Source organism: Leptosomus discolor, chromosome 10 (assembly GCF_034619465.1).
Source record: "Leptosomus discolor isolate bLepDis1 chromosome 10, bLepDis1.hap2, whole genome shotgun sequence".
Lineage (NCBI taxonomy): Eukaryota > Metazoa > Chordata > Aves > Leptosomiformes > Leptosomidae > Leptosomus > Leptosomus discolor.
In genome coordinates, this window is record NC_141400.1 from 270,445 (window position 1) to 284,007 (window position 13,563).

At 45.6% G+C, this 13,563-nt stretch overlaps 1 protein-coding gene across 1 annotated transcript in view; it reads left to right on the plus strand.

Annotated features, from left to right (window-relative positions):
- PFDN1 (prefoldin subunit 1) overlaps positions 1-13,563 on the plus strand; it is a 32,362-nt gene that overhangs the window by 4,283 nt on the left and 14,516 nt on the right. The window contains exon 3 of the mRNA XM_086471015.1: positions 11,028-11,112. Coding sequence (XP_086327141.1) covers positions 11,028-11,112 — 85 coding nt within the window. The remainder of the gene's footprint in view (positions 1-11,027; positions 11,113-13,563) is intronic.

A 13,563-nucleotide genomic window follows, 5' to 3' on the forward strand; every position in this document is an offset into this window, starting at 1 on the left:
GTCATTGTAAGTCTTTTCCTGAGCCCCTGAAGACAGCAGTCGCTACTGCACGTCTCTCGCTATAGCTGCAGCAGCTGCATTGTTACTTCTCGTGTGTGTATGAGGTTGGTGTTGGTTCCACTGGTGGAGATGGCTGCAGAGTACGGTAGCAGTGCTGCGCTTCCCACTCGTGTTTCCAAAAAACTCCCAAAGAACCGAAGGACATGCAAGGCTTAATCTTTATGGTTCAGTTACTAACTATAGGCCTGTCTCTGAAATCCGAGTGACTTCTCCATCGCCCTTCTCCTTGGGGAAAGCTTTTTGCAGAGTTCAGTGCTGCAGCCCAGCTGCTGAGAAGCTGACAGGTGCTGCTGTGCTTGAGTGAATCCCAGGGACAAACATGTTGCTGTCAGCCTCTGTTCAATACGCCTTTTGTAACCTTGGAGCTCCTCTATCTTTCCTGTTGAAAAAGGGAAGATTTTATTTTCCACGATAATCTGGTGTGTCTAGTAAGTACAATCAAGCGCTGAAGTGTGAAGAACACAAACTCTGTGTCCATCTGCTTGACCACTGTTTATGCTGTACGTTGGGAGATGATGCGTGAGGAAGCAGAGGCTGTGTGGCACGACGTGTGCATAAGCTGTAAGGTTTTCCATTACCCAGTTGTTTTTTATTTCAGGTTTTTCTCAGTTTTGAACTACTTGCTTTTGTTGCAGCCTGGACAGTGGTCTTCATGGTGTTACGTGTGAGCGGGCCTCTGCAAGCTTGCAAATCTCTTGAGACAGCTGTCACAGAAAGCAAAAATCAAACCGGCGCACGCAGGGGCAATGAAGTAGTAGTCTGTCCAGGTGCCTGTGACCTGAGCAGTGAAGTAAGAGGCAGCAGTTGGTTGTCATCCTCCTCCTGGCTGATCAGGAGCGTGAGGGGAGCATCGCTGGTCAGTGGGCTTAGCGGTTAACTGCTGACAGTAGTGGGATACTGGGAGTCTCGACTGCTGGATTCTGGTCAGAAAAGGAAATTGGAAAGGGAGCTTGTTCTCTTCAACCCAGGCTCCTTTTCCAACTTGATATCTTCTCATTTCTCAAACACGTTCCTCTTGCCCTTCCCCTACTTAGTTCTTTATCTTATTCCTCTTGCCCTGGGCTGCTCGTTTGTAATCTCTTGGATATCTTGGTCCAGTTATAGCTCTCCTGTCCTGCTGCTCTACGTAATTTCCCCATGTAATACTGAAACTTCAGAGAAGAGGAGATTTCCACGGCTTGCATGCAAGACATGTAGCTGCCCAGTTCTAGGAAATGGCTACATTTCTTTAAAAAGTCAGCCTTAGTCAGAGACCTGTCTGAATGGTGGAGAATGCACACATCTGGTAAGTCAGTGTTTGTCAAATGTGTGAGCAGCAGAAGAAAAGTCTTGCAATAAAAATAATAGCTAACTTGAAAAAAATAGGTATTTTACTTAGTCCTATTTGAAATAAACCTGTTGGTTATAGTCCCCCCTACGTACCCATTGCAACAGAAGGTTAGGGATACAGCTTTTACTTGATGCTTGTCTCCCTTGCCTGGAGACATTTAACTCTTTAGGAACGTTTTTCTGTTGGGACTAGGAGTATGACATTCACACAGATCTGTTCCATTCATCTTGTCGTTATTCCTTCCTTTTCCCTCTCACAGAGGAAGGAGCTACCTGAGTAAATGTAAAGGAGATGGAATCTAAACTGAAAAGTTAAGGGTCAGAACAGAGACAGACTACTCGTGCAGGCTACCATTGTTACTAGAAGAGACAGTTTGATCTGCTGTGATCCAGGGGCAATGTGCTGTCCTATAAATTCCAGAGCCTTCAGGATGTATTGCACCTACAGGGCAGCATTCTGGCAGTCAGGTTGTTATGGGGAGTGAGGGCCGTAGTGAGGCACCTTCGTTTTGTCCCTGCCTCCAGAAAGAGGAAACCTGTGGTCTCTTGCAAGTGTGATGCATGTATTTCTTCAGTTGTACAGAGTTATCTTTGGAGGTATGCTAGACAAGTATTAAATGTTTTGGGGACCTTGAACTACTCCTGCTTTTGTGGTTTACTGTGCCAAATGTCTTTGCAAAAACATTATGGGACATGACCGTCTTATTTCTGAAGTTCTACAAGCACTTAAAATGTCACACTGATAGTCTAAGCATCAAGGAACTTGGATTTATTTTAATATTTAGTGGATTTAAAGTACTGTATTCTGAGTCTTTTCCCCCATTTCCTAAAGGAAATGTTGGAATCGAGGGTTAGAGTACCTGGGGAGATACTGAATGCTAGAGCATGTCTTCCAGGATGTGGGGCTGTTTCGCTGATTAAACGTGGGCACTTGAATTTGGTTTTCCTGCGGCAGAGGGGAACAGCCAAATCACTGAACCGAAGACGTGCTGGGAGAGTCCCTGTCGTACCCGGACCTTGCTTGGTGTTGCCCTTCCCAGTGTGGTGTCAGTGGATATCTAGTGGGGCAGGGTGTGACAAGGTACCCAGTGCTCGGGGCCCACAGCTGTCAAGTGGAGATGCCCAGAATCAGTCTCTGGTCTGGTCCATGTATGTCAACATCACGTATAAATTTGATGTGGAATGGCCCTAATACGAACAGGAAATCTAGGTCTGAGCGTCCTCTGACCTAGTTGCCCGTTCAAAGCCTGAAAGAATGGGGTTTTAATTCATGACTGCTGCATTAAAACACTGAAGTAAAATATGAGGAGAGCAATCCTGTGGGATGAGATTGCTCTTTTACACAAGTTCAGTACAGAGACACAAGAACCAAAGTGCTGAACTCAGGAATTCTGTGACTGCTGTCTTGAATTTTTGTTTTTGTTTTCTCCAAAACTATTTGCTGAATTAAGAGAATGTTTCGGTCAGTTAAAAAAAAAAAAAAAAAAAAAATCCCTACCGTCCGTCCGTCCCCCCCCCCCCCCCCCCCCCCGGCTTTCTGAGAAGAAATGATTTTCCAAAACAATATCCAGCTTTCTTGGTCCACAAATGCTGATTCTAAAAAGTTTGTTCTTACTGATTAGGAAACAACAGTGTGATTGTTTTAGTGCTAGCTATTTTAACTCTAGTGTCCAGAAATATATTAGCGTTATGCTTGAATTCTTCTGACTGGGTTATCTTTACGTCCACTTCTGAGATGTTTGCTGTGTTGCCTGCTCGGATGCTTTGTTGTGGCAGGATTTGGGATGTGCAGAAGCCAAGGCTGTGCTGTGTAACAACCATGAGCCCAGAGCTGTGTCTTCCTCCTCACTTCACATTTCAAAGGTTTCTTCCTGGGCAAGGCACAAAGTGTTTGTTTGGGTTTTTTTTTTGTCTTGCAACTATGTCTTGCTTTTCAAAAGAGGTGTATCCTGGTTTTGCTAGTTTTCTTGTGAAGGTCCTCAGTGAAGGGTGAACGTAAGTTTGCCTGTCAGAGTGTAGCAGTATCTCCATGTCACTTCATTTGCTACTGCGGAGTTCAGATCGGTTGACCAGGGTGTTCACACCAATGTTGCTTGTTTGTGTTTTCCTAGGTGTGTACTCATTTGCTGCTGTGGAGGGTTGTTTTGTTGGGGTTTTTTTTGGTTTTTTTTTTTTAAATGTTCTTTAGGAATTTGTGGGGAATTCTTAAAGGAGACTTTAGAAATGGATCTTGACTTCCCATTATAGGAAGAATTGTTTTTGTTCTCTGCTGCTTGCAACTTGCAAATGTGGTACAACCTAGGCTGCAAAAAGTCTGCTTGAAGTGCATCTGCTAGAAGGCATGCTGTAGTCATTTGAGTTCCCTTTGCTTAAACGAGCTACGGGTCATCATTGCCACATACTAAAAAGTTACATTAAAGCAAAATTAGAAGATAAAATAGCTAAACCAGGGATATAGTGAGGAAAAACTACCCGTGGAGACTTCACCTCCATGAGCTGCAGTCATGTTTGCTCTGTTTTCTCCACATAGTTTGAATCTGAAATGTTACTGATTCGTGTATGATAGAGAGGAGGCATTTGCTTTTTTTTTTTTTTAAATTCCATTTGTCAATTGAGCCTTCAAAAAGAATTTATGATGTTCTTTAAAAGCAGACCACTATTTTGTTATTTTGAGTTGTGCTATATTTAATTACACACTTAGAGGTATATTCCTGCTTTCTTTTTTTAAAGAGCCAAGCGTGAACAATGGTATAAATCTACTGTCTAGTTAAGTGTCTGGCAATGCAGAAACTGCTGTTTGCAAGCTGTGTTACTATCTTGGCTTGAGGTAATGTAATATGCTGTGGCTATTGACAGATCAAAAAAAAAAAAGTGAAAACTCAATGTAAACGTGGCCTGAAGTGCAGAACAAACCCCATTGCCCCTCCGCGGGGCATCGTGGACCTGTTGGGCCAGTACATGGAGAGCTTTGAGGAAGCAAATAGTGTGGCACTTTTTGTTCTCTTCTTTTAGCTCCTTAAAGTAAATAGGTTTATGGCTTACAAATGTTCATCTAAGTAAAAGTTACCCTTGTTGTGGCCTACATAAGACTCGGTTTGGACTGCTTCCAGTGCCACTAATCCTGGTCCCTGTGTATGCTCCGGTGCTGTCAGGCTGAGCTTGCACGGGTTCTGCTGCCCACCAGAGAGGCTGCCAGCATGCTTCAGCCCATGCCTCCTTCCCAAACAGCTCCTGGTGCATATCCACCTCTCTGAGTGCAGTGGTAAAATGACACGTGAACTATAAACTGCAGCCCCTGGAATGTATTAATATATAATCCTCCCAGTATAAGCTGCAGGATTTGTTTTGCTGTAAGGTATGTGCTGCTTTGGTCGGGGGGAGGGGGGAATAGTTAGGTTTAGCTATATGGAGAGTGACCCAATGAGACGACTGGCCACTAAAATAAAAGCAAACAAAGGAGAAGCTTCAAATAATCTGTTCCAATTCCGTCTGTTTCTGAACTAGATCTAGTTAAGGCGTATGACCTGTTGAATGGGAAATTCAAAATTAGACAGAAAAATGTGAAAACCTTGGACACGAAGGGTGGCAGCACAAACTATAGTTAGTCATGATTTACCTTTTTTTTTTTTTTTTTTTTTTTTTAAAATATTGCTTCCTTGTCTTATTTGGAACTGGGTAATTAATCTGGGATGACTAAACCTGGAATTTTCTGGGGTGTAAGCAGTGCCTGTAATGAACTGCATAGGGAATCATTTACAGAAGCATAAGCAGACCCTGGGAGAGTGGAAGGGGGCTACTGGGTGCTTGCGATTGTGCGCAGCCGGCTCCTGTTCAATCAAGCTGGATGGCTTGGGATCAGCTTGTTGGAAGCCTGTCTTCCATTGGCTTTGAACAGTACTTAAAGTGCAGTAATCCCCTACTGAGTATGCTCAAAGCTTGAACAGCAGTGCAAGTTCAGAATTAAAAAGCGTCTTTAAATAGATAAGGGCATGACTGGGCTTAGCCCAACTTTTCTCATGGAGTGTTCTAATGAAAACGCTTGGCTTCAAGGGCCAGGGTGTTCCTGTAAACAACTGGGTTATAGCACAGCATGTTGTTTTTTTCAGAAATACAGTAGACCTGACAAAATAATGTTATGACTTTGTACAAAGTTGTTAGTTTTCTTGCCAGTATCTTAAGTTTTTGTAGAGTTCCCCAAATGCAATGGGAACCGTAAAACTGAAGTCATAATGATCCTTTGTGTTAGCTGGGAGCCAGGCTGAGGGGGCCTGAAGAGCTGTCACTCATCATTATTCTGGCTCAATAGCACCAGGGCGTTCCTACCTGTGAACTGGTGTCCCTCTGCAGTGAGGCAGGGGGACGTCTCAGCAGCGGGCAGGGGAAGAGCTAAAGCTTCTCCTGGTGCCCTGCGCAGGTTCTTGCAGTGATCTGCAGGGACCCAAGTGGGGAGAGTTGCTTTGCGGGCCGGCAGGAGGGACCCTCGTAGCCTGCTGTGTGGCCCCTTCCCTCTGTTTTTAATCCTTTCATAGGAACAGCCTCACGTCCTCGGAAGGCGTGTGGGAGAAACCCTTGAGCCATGTTCCCTGGCCAGGGCAGGAGGGGTGGTCGCGTCCGAGACGGATGCCTGCCACCGAAAGCTTCGGGCGTAGAGGCTGAGGTTGGTTGCAGTCGCAAGTAATTGCGAATAGGGGTTCTTAATGGAAAGCCTTAACTGTGAGCATCACTGGTACTCCACCTCTAATAACTGTAATGGCTTGTATGTCATAACGAAGAGTGGTGTGTGCTGAACAAACATCTCCATAACCTCATTCGTTAAGAGACGAATCTTTCAGTGTCTAATATTATGTCTTAAAGTCAAGTAAACAGTACATTTTGGTGCAAACAGACTGAGTTATGGAATTACTTACACTGTACAGAGATCACTTGGTGGGTGTGTACATGTGACACAAAGAACAGACAGATGATGCAGCTGACAGCGTTGCCGACCAGCCTGGCTAGAGCCTGAAGACCATTTTGACAGGGCATAAGGGAGTGCTGTATAAACACTGTACAAATGGGCCCCATATCTAGAAGTTTATAATTGGGAAGGGGTAGGAGATCCCTTCAGAAGGAAACAAGCAACGAGTCTCAGAGAGCATATATAAACCACTTCTGCCTCAGGGAAACAAAAATCCCGATGTGGAGCTAGCAGAGGGAGGAAAATAGTAACAAGTGGGAATATTTAGAGTGAGGTTTCTCTTTCAGTTCCCTTGTGCTCTATTTTTGTTCCTTGCATTGCACTTGAGAGCCAGCAGTGACCAGGAGACCGGAGCATGTAGGTACAGCTGATTCGCAGACACTTCACTATTACAGGGCTGCTCTTGTGGGCAGCCCAGATCTGGCTGAATGCTGCTGTCCTCGAGGACCCCACTCCTCTGTAGCTTTCTTTTCTAATTTTCTTTGTTTTGTTTTGAGTTTTTACCTTTATCTGTGGATATTAGAAAAATTGCTCAATATCTGGAATAGGGCAAATCCTGCTCTGTTTTTACTAGCCAATCCCTTTGAAATGAGTGGCCAACAGAGATGTGGTGAACTTGTCCGTTCTGAACCAGATATTTCTGGTGTTGTTTAACAACAGTGAAGAAGTTCCTGTGTAAAGAGGAGATTGTTATAAGCTTTGTAATTTCCACTGTGGTGCTGAATCATTGTTTCATGTTTGATAGTGTAGGTGTTGTGTTTGACAGATCTATTAGTGTGTACTGTGAAGCTTCACTGAGAGAAGGGGGACACGAGTGAGCTCATTTATCTGGAAGAGGATTCGGTTTGCTGCTTGTCTTCTGTGGACTATCGACACTTAAAAGCCACCCCAGTTCAACATGCCAGCTCTCGGAGCTGGGAGCCTCCTGTGGTGGACTCCAGCAGATGGTCTGTGGAGGTACCTCTGGTGCTGATCTGTGCCAAGGGTTGGTGTTAGTCCTGTCATCTGACAAGCTCAGTGTCGCAGCACAGAAAGTGGCTCCTCAGGTCTGTGATGCAGTGGCTCTAATGTGAGACTCATGCAGCTGGTGGTGTACCTCCAGGTGGTGAATGAAGTTCACGTGTTTGAAAGGCTTGTTCACAGACTCACTCAGGGAAGAACTAGGTCCTCAGAACCTTCCATGGTTCTGTCAGGAGCTTAAAAATTCATAAATAAAATTATCACATTTACCTGAAACCAGACAGCAGAATGACACTGCCCTTTTCCTCCAGCTTTGGGGCGGGGGGAATCATCAAGTTGGTGTTTTACTTTGGGTAAGAGGGAGAATGAAATCCAGATTAAATTTAAACTCTGGTTTATTACAAGTGCCCTGCAGCACCTCTTACCTAATGAGCAGAACAAGCTTCTGCTTTTTGCAAGTGCTGCCATAAACCACGTTATTTCCTTAGGTAAAAGCTTTGGCCAAGATCTCCATAATATGCGTGTCCCACGCTAGAAGCTAAAATATTGATGAGTGTTTTTTGAGTCCTCCTTATGTTGGAAAGTGAAGCCACAGGTTTAAATAGTTAACTGTGGGTGTGGATTTATAGCTTTAGCTTTCAGAAACCTGGCCTTTGACAGCTTGCATGGCAGCACCTGTGTGCTCTAGGCTGAGGACTCCGTGGTCTTGTGTCAGGGAGTTAAAATGAGTGGCTGGAAGCTGGTCCTGGTGAAGACTTTCTGAAGAATGCTGCTGGCCAAGTCAGGGACATTTGATCTGCTTCTGCACCAGTGTGTGAATGGGCAGAGGTTCCAGCCCAGTGTTTTATGGCAAATAAAATTGGTGTGGTTGTCTTTGTGCCCAGCTGCCCACATAAGTCTTGCCAGCGCTAACTTCGGCCATCCAGTTTTAATTTGCTGCCACACGTCTGCCAGGACATTCAGGAGGGTGGGAGGGAGGCTGCTTTCCCCAATGACTGCTGTTGACATTTGCAGCATAGAAATGAAGTCAGCCGCTTGTTTGCTCAAAGGTTTTGGTGCCTGTGGCAGCTCTCAGCCGGCCGGGATTGCTCAGTGCCTGTAGCCCAGGGACCTTCCCAGCGGCAGCACGGGGAAAAGTGATCAAGCTGTGTTGGTGTTTAACTTTGTTTCTTAGCCCAGGGGCATCAGTGAAACCCAAATGATCACTCTTGCTGTGCAATGTGGGGAAGCGAATGAGAAGGTATTCTGTTCTTCTTTGCTGCCCTCACAAAGAAGGGAAATAATGAAGGAAATGTTCACGTACACCCACAGAGGCTTGGGGAAGCTGTGACGTGGGGAAGGACTGATGGCTTTGTTTACTGAGGGCATCTTGCAGCCTTGATTTTTCGCTCATGGCAGCTACTGCAGAAGCAAGGCAAAATTTTACTCTTCACCCCAAAATCTACAGGGTGGGTGTGTGAAGGCTAATGTTTGTTTCTTCTGGTATTGCAGGCTCGAGGTAAGAGCATCAGAATGATGTAGTGGCTGGTGGTCCTGAAAAGCAGCTCATCTCTGGCTGGATTCAGACTCTATGTCTAATAGCAATGTCAATAACTTCTGAGAAGTGTAGTCATGGACTTGATTTTTCACAAGACTGAGCAAAACCTGTATCTTATTTCAGCAGCCCGTGTGCTGGGACCTGAAAACATTACCCCTGTGCGAAAGTGGATTGTGGAGGCACCTAATGGAGAGGCGGGGACTGAGGGGACAAAGACAGTACAAGTGACCTGGGCTGTAAAGAGCAGGGGCAGGCGCAGAACGAGGGCGACACCAGTAGTAAGCATGAGACAGGGAAGAAACAAGGAGAGGTTTGAGAAAATTGCAATGTAAAAGATAGAGCGGAAGTTACTGTGGAAAAGAGGAGGTGAAGCGGAACAAGGGAGAGAAATGGGAGAAGAAGGAAGTGATTGCTAAATGCAGTTAATAGCAGCACCGAAGAGAGTTTTAATTGGAAACCAGTTATAATTAACCACAGTTCTGCTCCCATGCATTTCAGGAATGCATCTGGCAGGTAGTTTTCCTTCTGGCTGTGGCGTTGCTGATGCAGTTTCAAGCCAAGCAGCAGATCCGCCTTTGTGTTTACCAGGCCCTGCGCAAACACATTATTAACATCATTTGTCATAGGAGATGGCACTACAAACAGATTTCAGATTTTTCTGTAGCAGACGGGGAATGCACTCTGATTCTGCCCTGTCTAAAGCTTCTCATTTTAACTGTTCAAGCATGAGATCTTGTCACCTGGCAGGGAGATGTTGACCCTAGTTGGTGCTGGAGGGAGACCTTGACCTCGTTGGTATGACCCATGGAGGCTCCTTCTAAATCCCCTGGGGGACTTTCTAAGTAGGGAAGGGGTAAATCTGCAGCTTGTACATTCTTTATGTCTGGAAGGATGAAAAACAACCACGGAGGGTTCCTAAAATTCGTTTGAACTTAGTTGTCCTTTACCTCTTTGTGGGATGCCAGTGCCATGTGCTGGAGAGCTGCTTTGGATGCTGGTGCTCCTTCAGAGGCTCTTCTGAGCAAGTCAGGCAGCTTTTTTCATGCTGAGGAGCAGGATGGCTGTGACTGACATGTTGTGGATGCATCTTTCAAGTCCCTTTGGCAATTAAAAAACAGAACAAGTGGAAAACAGTGGCTGTAGTTTCAGTTAAAAATGACCACTTCCCACCCCACAGAAAAACCCTCTGAATGTAGAAAGCATGGGAGTTGGGAGGCCAGTGAGGGGGTGTGTTAAAGCTAAACCCTGAGGTGTGGGAGCTGTGAAAGCTCAAGTAAAAGCAGGTGTGCCATGGCTCTGATTCTGGTGGGAGTGCCTGTCTCTCTGTCATCAAGTCACAGAAGTTTTTGGGTTGGAAGGGGCCCTCACAGATCATTCAGTCCAACGCCCCTGCCATGGGCAGGGACACCTTCCACTAGACCAGGTTGCTCCCAGCCCCATCCAACCTGACCGTGAACACTTCCAAGGTGGCGCATCCACAGCTTCTCTGGGCCACCTGTCCCAGTGTCTCACCACCCTTGTCCTAAAACATTTCTTCCTCATGTCCAAGCTAACCCTGCCCTGTTGTGGTTTAAAACCCTTGCCCCTTGTCCTGTCACGACAGGCCCTGATAAAAAGTCTCTCTTTCTTTCTTCTAAGTGCCTTTTATATATTGAAAGGCCCCTGTAAGGTCTCCCTGGAGCCTTCCCTTCTTCAGGATGAACACCCTCAGCTCTCTCAGCCTTTCCTTGTAGAAAGCTTCATTTTCTTTGTGCATGTTTGTTTAGCTTGTGAGCACTGAGACAGCAGTGAATTGCTTTTACCTGCTGAAAGAGGCTTCCCTCACTATATGCCATCAACTGATTTAGATACCTTTTGAGGGGAACATGATGACAGACTCCCCTTGCTAGCTGTGTGCAAGAACTGCTTTCACATAATTCAAGGACACTGAACGATAGAGGGGGATCTGTGTACATCCGTTTTCTTCCTCCCAAATCACGGGTGAGATCAGTGAGCAAGCCTCTGAGGCCAGCCCGGTGCTTTGTGTGAGCCATCGTAGCCATCTCTTCTGCCTCTGTCCAGAACGTGCGGGGTGAGGGTGAACACTTTGCAGAGGTCACTGCAGTTTAACGCTGTGTGCAGCTAGGTGTGCAACACGCGTGAAAAATGTCCAACAGCTGTCTGTCTCTTCTTTTTCACTTGTAGGTTTATTCTTCAGTCTAAAGGAGTGATTCATAATCAGCTCTTAGAAAAACAGAGACTAGCCGAAGAGAAAATTAAAGAATTAGAGGTAAGTTTGTGGCAGGTAATGGTTACGAAAGTAGAACATCGAAGGTCAACAAGATGCTGTTTGCTACCTCCCTTGTTTTTATCTGGTGCTTTTCGTTCGGAAAGATTGTACCTAGGTGAAACATAGTGCCTGCTACAAGTAACCCGCAAGTAATTCATGTCACTTCTTTTCTTTGCTAGATCTACAGCCCTAGTAGGGATTGATTGTTCTCTCTGTGTCTCAATATGACAACTGAGGGTGGGGGATTAAAATGAGGTTAGTAGGAGCAAGGTTTAAAACTAGCAAAAGGATGCTTGGGTGGTTATTTGCAGCAGCTAGGTGATGTGAAACTGCCAGCGCTGTGGACGTTAAGAGTTTACAGTGGCTCAGGACAATTGCACAAATTCATGGAAGAGAAGTCCATCGAGAGTTACCAAATACGTAGAAATGGCATCCTGCTCAGGAAGTTGCTGAGCTAAAAATGTCTCGAGGCTGGGAAAGTATGAGGAGGAAGTACTGTATATGCCTGCCCTGTCCTTACACTCTGCCCTAGGCATCTCCTTGTGGCTGCTGTTGAAGACCGGATCTAGGGGGAGATCCGGGACTTTGTTTTGACGACGTGGTCAGAGCATTTCTGTGTTCTTATGTTTATCTGGTTGGAGTATTCAAGGCAGAGAAGAATATCTAGGAACTAGAAAGTAATGTCTGCGCAAGTCCCGGTGTTCAAACAAGTTATCTAGTGAATCTTGACTATCTTCTAGTGACTACATTTTCAGCTTACAGTTCTTCGGAGAAGATGGTCAAAATGTACTTTTCCAAGGCCGTTAGTGTATTTTTCTCTTAATGACCCTAAAATATAATTAATACAAAACCCTGTTCCTTGGTTCTTGGGGAATGACAGAGGAAGTAGAGACTGAGTTGTGTCCAGCTGCTTATCTCATCTGCTAGTGTTTTGGAGAAAGTGAGTGTGGAGACCAGTGAAGTAGGGACAAGCAGGAATAGGAAGTCGGTGCTCAAACCTGCTCAAACTTGTGCAGTTCTGTCTCCATTGTTTCCTACTTACACTAAAGCAGAAGTAGAGTTTGTATTTTTTTAAATTCCTTCTTAAAACTCTGCTTGCCTGGGGAGCTGTAGGGCAAGAACATCACTGTATGCTGCATTGCCTGGAATGTTTTCTGTGCCAGAGACTAAGGGGTTTTGCATTTCTGGCCACGAGAACTTTTTCTGCACAGGGAAAGCAAGTACTCCGTGGGTAGGCTACATATTTGAGGTGGTGTTAGTGCAGGCAAGGCCCAGGGGTTTGTTTATGGTTATGTGACAAAACTGGTTGTATCCCTGCTGCTCTGGAGCTGTCCCAGATGCAATGGCGTTGAGCAAAGACAGCCCTGCGACTGAGGTTGGAGAGCTCCATCGCAGCCCGTCTGCGTCTGGAAGTGATGGGAGTGTGGCTGACAGCCCCTGTGTGCACACTGCCCTGGGGTCCCTCGCTGCCAGCTCCATCGGGCTGTGGTCAGCTGTTTGCCTGCTGTGCCCTTCAGCTGCGCATCTTGGTCTCTTCCTGTTCCTGGCGGGGAATGATCTTACCTCCTGAACTTTCCAATTGCTGAGTTCAGCAGAATGGGTGGAATTCCCCCAAAATTGTAACTTTTGCTGCTCTTATGCAAAGCCTCAGGGCCAGCCGCTTCACAAGCGCGTTTTTCTGCTTTGTAGCTCCCTGTTGCTTGAGTCTCTGGTTGCGGCCCCTGAATTGAAGTTCCCACCGACAGTGACTGTCTCAAAAGGTGATGGGAGTGGAAAGGTGGTTGCCACATGGGCTGGTTTTTCTTTTAAACCGTGGGTAGCAGGGCTCTGATTGCCAAAACTTTCAGGTTTGTTTTAAGTGAATGTTCAAGTCCTTCTTTTAACTACTCTGCTTGCAGCTGGCTGGCAGTTTTGTGAAAAGGATTTTCCTTAGGCTTGGGATTCTCCATGGAAAAGGACAAGCTCTTAGACCGACAACTACTGGAAACTGAGATTTTGGGGGAAATACCTGAGTCCAAGTCAGAGAGCACTTATCACGGGAGCAGGGGATTTTACAGTCCTGAAAAAAAGTTGTGACAGAAGCGGGAAAGAATGTGAAACTTTGTGACCTTGTGCTTCCACGGCATCAGTGTAAAATAAATACCAACCCGAGATAGGTTAAAACTTCCCTCTGTTATTAAAACTGGAAGGATTTTAAAGCTTAGGTTTATATTTTACATTGTTAACTACCTTATTACTTACTCGCATTTCTCACTCTGCATAGTCGAGTCAAGTTGGTCAGAGTAATCCTTCAGTATCCGTACGGTGTGGCTGATCCAGGTACTCATGTAGCGTGAGCTTGAGGCAATTGGGCCTTGCTGCTACAATGCTGTTGCCCAGGTGTTGTGAAATATGTATTTTTGATACAAGCCTGAATTTGAGAAATGCTCTCGACGCTAGCTTGGTGCTGTT